The 12671-nt window shown below is 43.4% G+C and overlaps 1 protein-coding gene across 7 annotated transcripts in view; it reads left to right on the forward strand.

Annotated features, from left to right (window-relative positions):
- Positions 1-12671, forward strand: part of RALGAPB (Ral GTPase activating protein non-catalytic subunit beta) — a 117011-nt gene that overhangs the window by 41787 nt on the left and 62553 nt on the right. For all 7 annotated transcript variants that reach the window (XM_075900745.1, XM_075900743.1, XM_075900742.1 and 4 more), the window contains exons 7-9: positions 2445-2623; positions 6811-6959; positions 7093-7312. In XM_075900745.1, the coding sequence (XP_075756860.1) occupies positions 2445-2623; positions 6811-6959; positions 7093-7312 (548 nt within the window). The remainder of the gene's footprint in view (positions 1-2444; positions 2624-6810; positions 6960-7092; positions 7313-12671) is intronic.

Consider the following 12671-nt stretch of genomic DNA (forward strand, 5'->3'; position numbering starts at 1 on the left):
TAACTGGGGGGTCCATGGGCTGTCAGGTCCCTATATACTGGCACTATAAGGGCATAACTCCAGGGGGCAGTAGAGGTGAGACCATGGATACCGCTGAGGGGTGACTTTCCGACGGCGATGCATACGGCATGCACATGTCTATGTTTGAATAAACATAAGCACCGTCTCTTGAGAACATCAGTTATGGAAGGTCAGTAACTCTTTTATCTGACAAAGGTCTGGAGGGTTCTTACTGTGCATGTGGTGATCTTTTCAATCAGAAGTATCCAAATAGGTCAGTTTTGATCTGCATTGGTTTAGTTAAAGAATCTTTACGAATTCCTTGTGATCTGTGATATCTTATGAATGATAAGGCTTTTCTATCTGAAACTTGAAGACTTATCTGGCATTGTCTGGATCCTTCAGGGCAGGGGGCTGGAGGTGTGAGGGGTGCAGGAGTCAGATCAAGGCCTTGGGGATGTGGTGGGGGCAGGGCAGGAGACTGTGGGCATGGGGGGAGGAGGAGTCAGGAGGGTTGAGGAAGGGCTCAGGGCAAGGGATGTAGGAGGTGTGAGGGTTGGGAAGTGAGGAGGGACACAGGGTAGGGGGTCCATCTGGCATGGGCTTTCTCTCTTGTGCTCCTTCCCTCCCCCCCTCAGTCAGTGGCGGCTTTCTGTCTTTCCCCTCCCCCCAACTATGGAAAACAGTCCCATTCCCAGCACTTCCCATGTACCTGGCACAACCAAACCTTGACCTAGCTCTAAGCTAGGATAAGAGGAAGCTGCATAGCAAATTTGGTGGTCCTAACTCTTACCATTTAGGAGGAGTTCTTGGACAAGCAGACTCAGACAGACAGGTGCACATTTGTAAAATGGATAGATAGATATAAACTTCCTTGAGCTGAAATGGTAACTTTTTATTGTAGTTATATAGACGTTAGTAATAAACAGAAACCATTTCAACAGTAACTAAATATCCCTTCCCCATTCATTTGCTCACCTATTATTCCTGGGCTTCTTGATATCTTATTTGGCTAGTTCTCAATTTGCCATTCTCTTCCAGCCGTGACAGGCTTCCAGGAGTTCTGTTTCCAATGATAATAAAAGAAAAAGGCACACATTTTTGCTTTGTAGGTGGTCTTTAGCATGTCTGAAATCTGGTAGCGGCAATTTAAATAGCCTTAGTAAGTGCCCTCATTGTTCTCAACCCTCTACAAAGCATCATTACATTTGTCACTGCTATATATTGCTCAACGTCAATATTTTAGGTGTCAATCCTTTGAGAAGAAACACCCTCACAAAGGTTACTGATCTCAACCAGTGTTCGGGCCTGTCATCTAGGCAGAATTTGCACAGAAAAGACATTCTCTAAAACTGATTGCATAATTGTTATCTACAGTGTATTGTCTGGTTCTTCACCAGGTTTCATGGCAGCTCCATTCCCTGACAGTGGTTTTAATTGACAGAGTTTTTGTAAAAAACAAGTTTTTATGAAACTTCAGATCAGTAGAAATGTTTCTTTGCTTTCAAAAAAAAATACAATAAGAATGATCACACCTGAAAGCATTCTCTTGCAGCCCTCGAAACTGGGCATGTTAAATACAGGTTAATTGAATAGTCGAGTAACATCATGAATTCTTATTGGTTAGTCGACTATTCTATAGTCCCTGTGGGCGGGGCCAGCAGCCAGCGGGCCTCACTTCCAAGCAGTGCCCCTTCCACTCAGTGCTGCTGTCTCCATATCAGAGGCAGCAGCATGGGGTTCCAGGTAGGAGCTGGTCTGTGAGGGGAGCCCGTTTGAAAACCAGCTCCCCTCGCGGACTGGCTGCCTGTTACCCTGTGCTGTCACCGCTGATAGAGGCAGCAGCAGGGGGTGGCCGCAGCCCTTGTCTGTGGGGTGGGGGTGGGTCTGAGCTCCCTGACCCAGCACGAGCTGGAATTGAGCTGGATTGTCTGCCTGCCTGGTTCATAATACACTTTAAATGCAGAGCTACAGCAGGGGGAGGTCCCAGACCCGTTGCAAGCTAGGACTGAGCTGGGCTGCTGGCCAGCCTGCTAAAAATGTACTGGTGGGAGGGTGGGGAAGAAATGTGTGTAGTCTACAGCATTAACCAATAAGCAAAAGCGTATAGGTTAATGCTATAATTGATTAGTCGGCTACATTCTTACATCCCTACTTGCAAACAAAATATTGCACTAGACCCTGAAAGTGCAACTAGTTGTCATTCTTCATGCTGAGAGAGTAACTAGAAAAAATTCTAGTCTAATCTAATCTAAAGTGTTGGCAAAGAAATTAGTTTTGTAAAACCAAACCATCTTAAATTGAATGTTCTTTTAAGTCTTAAGTGACACACATTTTATATGACTAGCCAAGATTGCATATTTGGGTATTAAGATCTTAACTGCTGCTAGTACACTAAAATATCTCTTCCCCTCCTCCCCCTTGCTTTTTTGTTCTTTTGGCAGTAATCCCGTGGATTTGAGTAACCCAGCCATTATAAGCTCTACCCCGAAATTTCAGGAGCAGTTTCTGAATGTGAGTGGAATGACACAAGAATTGAATCAGTACCCCTGCCTTAAACATCTGCCTCAAATATTCTTTCGTGCCATGCGTGGAATCAGCTGTTTAGTGGATGCGTTCCTAGGTAATCTTTCCACTTGTTTGCGTATAGTTAGAACATCACTTATCTGTCAGAAATTACTACAAGCCTCCAAGTAATCGTCATTTATGTTTTATGGATTTTTAGAATTGTGAACGTGGGGGTTTTTATGCACATCTAATGTAATTGCCCATACTTTCACAGTGCATTTACCTGCAAATGGTCTTTGAATTGGCCCATTATGTGCATAGTTATTACAGGTATGTCAATCGTCCTACAAATGTGTACAAGGAAAAAGCTGGTCTTGACACAGTGTGGCCAAAATTTGTAAACTGGGCCTCCAGATTCAGGCTTCTCAGTCACCTTGTTTGTCAGAGGTTCCGAGCACCAACAATCTAATTTGTAAAGCTCTGAGGCTTATTACTATGAAGTACTGATCTTGAATGTACTGCTACTGTAAAGTACATTCAAAATAATCATTGAAGTCCATGGGATTCTCAGGTGCTCAGCATTGGTGAAAAATAAGCCATTTTTATTTAAACACCTTTTAGGAGTTTAATTCAGGCCTCTAGGTTGAATAATACTTAGTAATGTTAGATCATTTCTGTAGAGTTTTTCAAGTATTAGGCATCATGCCTCTTACATTTCTGAAGATTTAACTAGACATAAAACTTCCACGAAGCTTTGTGTTAAATTGTACTTCAGATCTTACTGCCCCTTTTTGCTTTTTGACTGACATGCAGTATTAATAAACAATCTTGTTATGACTCCCAGAAGTCTAAGTTGAGAAAACAGGTCGTGGCAGACTATATAGTAAAATATGTCACTACTACGCTCAGGAGAAAAAAAGTCTGAAACATAATGCTACCTATTTTACTTTTCTTCCTTTGTAGGAACCTAAATAGTTTAGTTCCCTCAAAAAAAAAAAAGTCTTATTTGCAGACATTGCTTTTATAAAGCAACTAATAGTCTCTTGACTAGTAATACTTGTTTATATCAATGTGTAACATTAGCATACTACTATTCCATTTGCAGTAGCATGTTCTTGTAGCAAACATAATTCAATAAGCATGTATTTCATTTTCTAAAGAATGGTTTTATTAAATTCTTCTGTTGTATATTGCAGAAAGCAGCCAATTCATTTTTTTCTTCTCTAGGAGTTGCAGTCTTTACGAACAGTGGGTGTGAAAGATTACCCAGATATGGTATTAAGTATTGACTCTTGTTGCACTCATTTGGATAGAAAGTATCTGGGCAGAAGGGTTGATAACTAATACTGATGTATCAAACAAAGGTGTAAAAGTTGCAGTATTCTGTCATTATTTGTAAGAGTGTTGTTTCACTCTTCTGTACAATAAGGAAATATTTGAATTTGTTAAAAAGATGTTGTTACTGTATTCTTTGTGACCTAAAAATGAAAACTATTTATTATAGTCTTGGAGAAGTCTAAAATATAAATCTTTTCCATTTTTTTTACCCATTTTGCTTTGTCCAAGAGCTATTCCCAGGGCTGGTTTTTGTTTTTTTTTTGTTTTTTTTAAACAAAGCTCTGAAGTATTTAGTGTTTTAACCATACACATAAAAGTTCAGTGACTTTGCAAACAGATGTGGAGTAAGACTTTCACACTGGAACAAACTTCCAAATGCATCAACTTGAAAAATATTTGTACTTAACAATGTATTTTCTGTTTTACGTAATCCTACTCGGAATTGCTGTGGCTTGCAACATTTTCATCCCTAAACTATTGTTGCTTTTTATCTGAGTAACATTGAAATTGTTCTGCAATAACCATGCTAAGACTGATGTCCTAACTGAAGGATTAAGGCCTGACTGCAAGATCTATAGAAGCTGGGCTTTGAGGAATGCACACTTCTTCAAATCAAAAGTAGGTTTAGTTCTGGTGGGGAACAGAGTGAAGCACGCCACTTTCACTTTGTATGTAGAGTTAGACTCTGGAGTTTGTTCCTGTCTGAAAGAGATGCCCTTAGACATTTGTAAAAAACAGAAAAACAAAACCCAAGGTAAGTCACGCTGCTGGCTTCCTGCCAATCGCATCCCTTTGTTTAATCACTATCTGACAAAAAGCTCCAACAGAACATTTTGAGTGAGTTTGCTTAACACAGAATACTGCTTCTTTGTGATGATCAAATTAATAACCCTCTCCACACTGTGCCAATCGAATTTGCTTTGTGTATTGTGCTAGATGTTGCACCGGTGCAGGCAGAAGTGCAGAGGTGTCACATTGCCATAGGCTAACTGACACTGTCCTTTCACTTTTACATGGGCTAAGCTTTTAATGTGAGATTCATGCCTACATTAACGATACTCCTGAAACATTGATCAGCAATTAAGGGGTTGCAGTACATGCTGTATTCCGGAGGAATTTTTCAGGGTAAAAGTCCTTGAAAATAAATGAAGTACTGTCCTTATCAGTTTGTACTGGGCTAGCTAATGATGCCAAGTCTTGTTTAGATTGAATGCATTCCTGACTCTCTGCACTGTTTTCCTGCCCTGATTTAGGAAATGTTTTGGAGCTGATTTTATTTTTAGTATATTACATGCGAACAATTTAAATCCCAGTAGTTGGATAAAAATAAACATGTCTATTAATAACACGGTTCTGCTTTGTAAATAATAGATTAGTGACCTTCTACACAGCAAACGTATTGTAACTTGTTGAACAGTGCAGATCTAAAACTGTACATTTTAATTTTAAAATATTTATTAAATAGTTAAAATTTTAAAATATTAATAAATAGTTAGAAAGGGATGGCTCTTTGAAATATAGTGCTTGGTTGTGCTTTTCTAAGCCTGCTCCCACATATTTGCTTGTACCCAGCTGAGGAAAACAGACTTTGGGCTGGCTGACTCCTGGCTTAGACTGGGAGATTGGTTTTGAGATTTGTCCAGTAGTGTCTGAGAGACTGTGCAGTGAAAGGTCAGGGTGACAGTGAGTAAGGAGCAACTGCAGTTCCTTCCTTCCAGTTGTGATCACAGCCTGGAATGCTGCACCCAGCGGAAGACAGGGATTGGGACCAGAAGCTTGTGGGCTCGCTACAGCTGTGCTTCTGAATAGCTTTCTTTTACCTCCTTCCGTTCCTCTGCAGGCGTGGCGCCTTAGATTACCCACCCAAGTCATCCTTTTTTAAAGACTGTTCGAAGTAAAGCTGGGTCATAAGCCATGAATATCAAAACTTTGTCTCATCCTGAAAATATTGGCAGACTGTTCCTGTGATATGAGTCTGGACTGGTTCAGTACCTTGAGCATTTCACAGCGAACGTGTGGAAAGAGTGAATAGGAAGGGGTCTTTACCCGTTCACAAAACACAAGAGCCAGCAGTCACCCAACAAAAGTAACGAGCAGAAGGTTTAAAACAAACAGTGCCCCGTGACAGCCAAAACTGGAAGTGGGTTCCAAAGCCTGTTCAGTGAGTTCATGGATCAGTGTAAGGAAGGCTTGTATACAAGGATGCATACCCATGCGCTGGATGTCCCTAAGCCTCTGACTGCCAGATGCTGGGACTGGGCTACAAGGGGTGGCTCACTTGATAATTGCCTTGTTCTGTTCATTCCCTTTGAAGCACTGGGCCTTGGCCAGTGCTGGAAGACAAGACACCGTGCTACATGGACCAATGGTGTGACCCAGTCTGGCCGCGCCATACTCACAGCACTCTGTCACCTTGCATCCTGCTTCCTTGGACTGGCGTTAGAGGTGTTCATCTTCTTGATTTGCACAGAAGCCAAGCGGTCTATCCCACAATCATTTGCCATTAAGTTATCTAAGACAGATGCTGTGGGCTTGGGTGAGGCTTTTAGTGTGTGCGGGGGTGAAGTGGTTTGTCCTTTGTTAGTTTCATTGAGACACGAGTAAATGTGAATTGGTTGTTTTGATCCCATGATTAGAAAGAAAGGGCTTTCCAGAGACTTTTGCGTCCCCTTCTGCTATCTGTCCGGGCCCTCACTCCTCCAATTTTTTAGGTGCTTATGTGGGAGTTGGCTCACCTTTGATCAGCAGTGTCCTCCCATGTAGATTTAACTCGGATGCCTTTCTGGCCTGCTTGACAGGCTATACTAATACTGAATGATAAATGTTTCTTTTTTAACCCTCTGGTGTTCGGGGGACACTTCACTGCTGCTGATTTACAGAGTGTCTCAATATCTGGTCATACAGAGGATGCCATGGGACTCTAAATGTACTTTGCTCTGATATTTGCTTTATTCTGTTCTTCAGGCATTTCACGGCCCCGGTCTGACAGTGCTCCCCCTACACCAGTAAATAGGTTGAGCATGCCCCAGAACACTGCTATCAACACAACTCCACCTCATAACCGAAGGCATCGGGCTGTGACTGTGAATAAGGCAACAATGAAAACCAGCACTGTAAGATGTTATGCTTTGTGATTCGGTATTTTTCCATTTGATCTTGTTGATGGTTTGTTCTGCATTTCTGTATGAAGGAATATAAAATTCCCTTCACTTCTACTGGGGTGAAACTGTTTTTTTATTTGAATAGGTTAACACTGCTCACGCGTCAAAAGTGCAACACCAGACGTCATCCTCCACCTCTCCGTTGTCTAGCCCAAACCAGACTAGTTCTGAGCCTCGGCCTCTCCCTGCTCCCCGCAGGCCAAAGGTTAACAGCATCTTGAACCTCTTTGGATCATGGTTATTTGATGCAGCGTTTGTTCACTGTAAACTTCATAATGGAATAAATAGAGACAGCAGCATGACTGGTAAATATTGCTGACCAAATATATTTAACTTTTTCCATGCTTACTGACATTTCCTACCTGCAAGATTAACATTTTCTTAATAAAAAATCAATCAATAGACTATATATCTCTGATAAAGCACTATATTATGGTTAATCCCTTCCAGCTGAGCTAACCCAAACTAGCAGCTTTACTGGCAACACAGCAGAGATCTGTTTTGATTTTGTCTTAGAAATACAATATCACCTAGACTTTATAGTACACACTTTTTCACTCAAATGTTGCTAGATACATAATCTTGGATGGCCAAGGCAGACTTGTGTCTCCAGACATGCAGGGAATGTTACCCCCAGTCTTTTTTGACCATGAATGGAGCGCTTTCCAGTAATTCTGTCCATCTTTTATGCTCTTCAGAGCCCTTTTCCTGACACTTGTTCTGCTAATTCTGTTGACAAGAACTGCCTTGTGATAAGGTGCTTACTATATGATGATGGGCCACCCAATGAAGACCTAGACAGATAGAAGATAGTGTTCTGTTTGCAGTGTGTCCTTCTTTCTCTCAGTGGCGTGGAAGGTGGGGGGTTGGTTTGTGAGTAGAGGCCTCTCCTGAATTTGGAAGTAAGACTCCATCGATGCTGTTCCTTGATTTCACAACTTGTGCATTTCTCCCCTTTTGAGGGTCATCAGCCTCTTTGCTTTAGTCTCCCAAGTCCTGTAGAGTAGGGAAGATACAATTCCTTTCCTTTTCCGAGTTCTAGGCACCGGATCCATCTTTGCTCAGGGCAGAAGTGACTAATCTGGTCCTGGCAGCTCCTGCATACAAATGGACTACAGTCCACAGCAACCAGCCTATAAGGAGACTCTCATGGTTTGCCTTCACATGGACTGACTGCTAGTCACTGTGCCTCATGGCTTCTCCCTGGAGTTTGCCTGTTTGCCTTTCTTCCTTATTTTCATGTGAAAAGGAATGGACTCCAGGAGTTGGACTCATCTGGAAAATAGTTGAGCTTTAGTACGAAACAGATGCAAAACGTGCTCTGGTATGTCGAGGCATTTGGGTTCTGACCCTTCATTATTAAATTTGAAACCAGTAAAAAAGCCCTTCTCCACATCCAGCCCTTCCGAATGAGGACTCTGAGCTCCATTACTCAGTCAGGCAGTCCAGGTGCTGGCCACCTACAAACTGTCGGCTTGTCCATTAACCCACCTTGCTGAACCCCTCCGGTTTTTCATTCTGAGGTAGTATTAACAGTGTGGGGCCTTTGCCTTTTGGATCGTCGCAGTGGCTCGTATGTGTACGACTTGGCTGCACGGAAAAGAACTCTATTGATTGTAATCCATACCTACTGTGATATCAGAGCAGGGCTTTGGCGGAAATACGTTTGAGCCATCGTGGTGTCTTTTGATTGAGCTTCAGTTAAGTTAAAAACAAAAAATAATTGTTCTAATTTGAAATAGGACACTCATGTTGATGCCATCTGTTTGGGACTAACAGAAGGGGTGTATTCCTCCTCTTAGTTCAGTGCCAGCTTGCTTGTAGACCTGCTGATAGTGCAGGTAGCACTGTGAAAAGAACCAAAACTGGTAAGGTAGAAGGAGCTTTTCTTTTTGAAACTCATAGGTGCTGAGTGCTTCCTTTCCCTGCATTAGGCATTAGTTTACTGTGAGGCTTATTTCAAAACTAGCATCAGAAAGTGTCCCTTTTGGAATCTTGGGGTATGAAACCAAAGGTCCTGTCACTTCCTCTATGCAGCTGTCTTGGTTTTTGGCCAGAGTGTGCTTTTAACCTACCAGGCTCCACATCTGTGTGTTTGGACCAAATAAAACCACCTTGCTTTCATAGGTGGCCTCTCTAGCTCTGCTTAAGTAGCACCCAGAGGCCCTAGCAGCTGAGATCAGGACCCACTGTGCTAGGTGCTGAATATGTGCAGAAAGGGAGACAGACGGTCTCTGGTCTCACAAGTTTAACAATATCTAAAGAGCCAAGATTGTCAGTGGGTGAGAGAGAAGCATCATCCAGCCTGAGCTCAGCCATAAGAGTAAGGGATGGTCTGCGGCCCCACAGGGAGCATGTGACACAGCTGGAATGGAATCCAGGACTCTGGAGTCACTGTCCAGTACCTTAGCCACGACTTCCCTCTAGTGAGCTGGAGCAAGGTCTATCCTCTGGGACTCCAGTAAAAAATCTGCTGCTGCTGTGGGCAAATTGAGATGTCTGTTGAGGTAATTATGGAAATATGATGCAAATCACATCAGTAGTCCCTGGCTTAATTTGGTTATGAAATGTAATGTATGTTGCACTACTGCACTTCAGTTTTCACTATGCCACACACATGTGCTATGTCTGAAATGGCATTACGTCTCAGAATTAACTCATTCAGCTTTTGGGGCTGTTAGATTTTTTTTTTAATTAAATCTGGTGGCAAGGAGTGAAATCTGAGACAAATTCCGCATCCGTGGAACTGAGACGTGCAGGGTATTTCAGATCCTGAGAGTGAGAGAAGCAGTTTCATACTTGCATGTGGAAAGGGCTCTGCCTGCCTGAATAAAAAGAACTGTAGAAGTTAAATAGTCTAGTCACCTGTTTAACCTTCTTGGGTCCTGAAAATAGACTTCACAGCCTGTAAGACGGGTGGGAAACTTTTTCTGGGCTTGAGGAGGGAGGGGCGGTGACCCACAGAAAAACCAAACCAAAGCCCCTCACAGATGTGGCCCCACGTGAGAAGCAGGACAGAGAAGAAACTCCCTCAGTTCCTGGCCAGCGCCTGCATGGAGCGCTTCCCTGCAGTGCAAAGCTGTGCAGAGCCACTTCCCCCTGCCAGGCCAAGCCCACAGGCCAATCCTTGTTTTGATTGGGCTGTGAGCCTGGGGCTTGTCCCCACCCTTGCAGCAGTGTGAGCCAGCTGGCATTCCATCCATGACATCTCCCACATGGCTATAGTGCCAGTGCTGTCTTGTGCCACCGTGGGCGGGGGGGAGCCCCAAGCCTCCCAGGCCGGATCAAGGCAAGTCAGTTCCCCACCCCTGCTATTAGATGGCTAATTCATGGTGTAACTTAGAGTTGCTTAGCACCAGCAGTTCCTATTGGTTTGAATGGGGAGCTTGGAGTGCTCAACACCTCTGTGAGTCAGGCAATTCATGCCCAAGGCAAGGAAGTTCCATTCCATATCAGTGCATTCCATGAGCACTTTCTTCCCTGTGCCCCAAGGTGGAATATTCCCTGCAGTTGGTCTGCCATGGCAGCGTGTGCAGATGCTGTCTCTAGGTGGGACTTCTGTGCCGTGGACAAGCAACACTTCTAGGTCTGCTGTTAGTTCTGGGGCACGGCATCACGGTTATGTTTCCTAGTTTGGCATTAGGCCTGACAATGTTGTTCTTAGTAACCATTGCAGTAAATTAACCACTAAATAATGCCAACACTTGAGATCAAAGGTGCTCTATAAATATTTGTTTCTTGCATGCCAGTTTTAAGATTCTGTCTCTTCTTCTTCAGCCCATAACCTCACATAATTTTCTGTTGTCCTGGGATTGCTTCACAGAGACATTTTAATATAGATGTATTTGATTTTATAAAACTTTGTGTTCAGGAGGTCTCTTAGTTGCACAGAGTTAGCCAGATGATTTATCATATCGATGCCTAGCATGTCAGAGCTATGCTTCTGTCTCCAACTCATGGTTCAGGGACTAAAACCTACTTTTGGAATGGCTTAGAAGAATTTGAAGTAACCAAAGTAGAGGGGGGAAATGACCACCAGTATCTCTAAAGTTACTTATCCCTTCAGATGCTTCCACTTGCAACTTCTCCTTTTAAAAGGACCCTGAAGACCTTTTGGTTTTCCAGTATTCTCCGCTGACATTGTTTCTATTGGGAGACACCCAGAATGCTTCAGCATGTTGGCCCCATAGAAGTGAAATAGTGCCTAGCTAGGGCTGAGAGCACATCCCAGCCTGGGTACACACCCATGCCTAGTGGGATGTGAGCTAGTATGCTAAAAACAGCTCTCGACATCCCTTGACCTGTTGGCTGACCTGCGCCTCTGCTGCTGGTGAGAGGGTGTACCTGAGCTGAGAGCCTGCTGTCGGAAAGCACCCCAGGGTGTGCTGCTACAGGAACAAGGTGCATCCTGACATTCAGATCTCAGAGAACGTGGCCAGTGTCAGCAGCACCCCTTGATTAAACACTGTCACACCTCACTTCTCCTGTCCTTATTATGGCCTGTTGGCTCTACCTTCCATGCAGCAAGGAGGCAAAGGTCTGTTGGTCATAGCCAGTCTGCAGGAGCCAATCCATAAACGTTCCCCTCTCTCCTTTGTCCTGGAACTCTGTACCTCATGATTCTGCTTCAGTGTTTTCTCTAACCCCCCTTCCAGATGAGAGGAAAGAAGAACGACCACCATGTGGGTGTTTGGGAGAAAAATGGAGGGGGTGGGTTGGACAGCAAGCAAATAACCTTTCCTACAGATGCCACAGCTGGATCACAGCAAAAAGCATCTTTGGTCACAGAGGAAGAGGCGTGAGAACCTAGCAGGAAAACGGACCTTTTTGCTTAGCTCGTCTCCATTAGTGGGTTTCTACAGAAGGGCCTGACTTTTCTGCTGGCTTAGGCAACTGCCCTCAGTGGGAGCTCTCTGCAATCTGCGTTTGAACGACAGACCATTAGCCAGTGCAGCAGCAGGCCTGGGAAACTCCAGTGTAACCAATCCTTTCTTTTCAGGGGTTCTGTGTGTCTGGGGGGCCCTTGTCAGAGAATGCAGTCACTGCTCCTTTTCTGCCCATTTGGGGTGGGAAGGCTGACGCAGTGCCTTGAACAGCAAAGTATAGCCTGCAGCACCTTACGACATTTTCATAGTGATAGAAATGTAGCTGTTAGTCTGGTGTAGCTGAAACAAAAAACAGGACTGTGTAGCACTTTAAAGACAAACAAGATGGTTTATTAGGTGATGAGCTTTTGTGCGCCAGACCCACTTCCTCAGATCAAATAGTGGAAGAAAATTGTCACAACCATATATACTAAAGGATACAATTAAAAAAATGAACACACATGAAAAGGACAAATCAAATTTCACAACAGAAGGGGTTGGGGGGAGGGGAGGTAAATGTCTGTGAGCTAATGATATTAGAGATGATAATTGGGGAAGCTATCTTTGTAATGGTTAAGATAATTAGAGTCTTTATTCAAACTTAGGCGTAAAGTGTCGAATTTAAGCATGAATGACAATTCAGAGGATTCTCTTTCAAGTGTAGTCTTAAAAGGCCTTTGAAGCAGGATGCAGGTAATTAAGTCGTTGAGACAATGTCCTTTCTGGTTGAAATGGCAAGAAACTGTTTTTTCTTTGTGATCTTGTCTGATATCTGTTTTGTGGGCCTTGATCCTTTGGC

The sequence above is a fragment of the Pelodiscus sinensis genome, chromosome 18, assembly GCF_049634645.1.
Source record: "Pelodiscus sinensis isolate JC-2024 chromosome 18, ASM4963464v1, whole genome shotgun sequence".
Classification (NCBI taxonomy): domain Eukaryota; kingdom Metazoa; phylum Chordata; order Testudines; family Trionychidae; genus Pelodiscus; species Pelodiscus sinensis.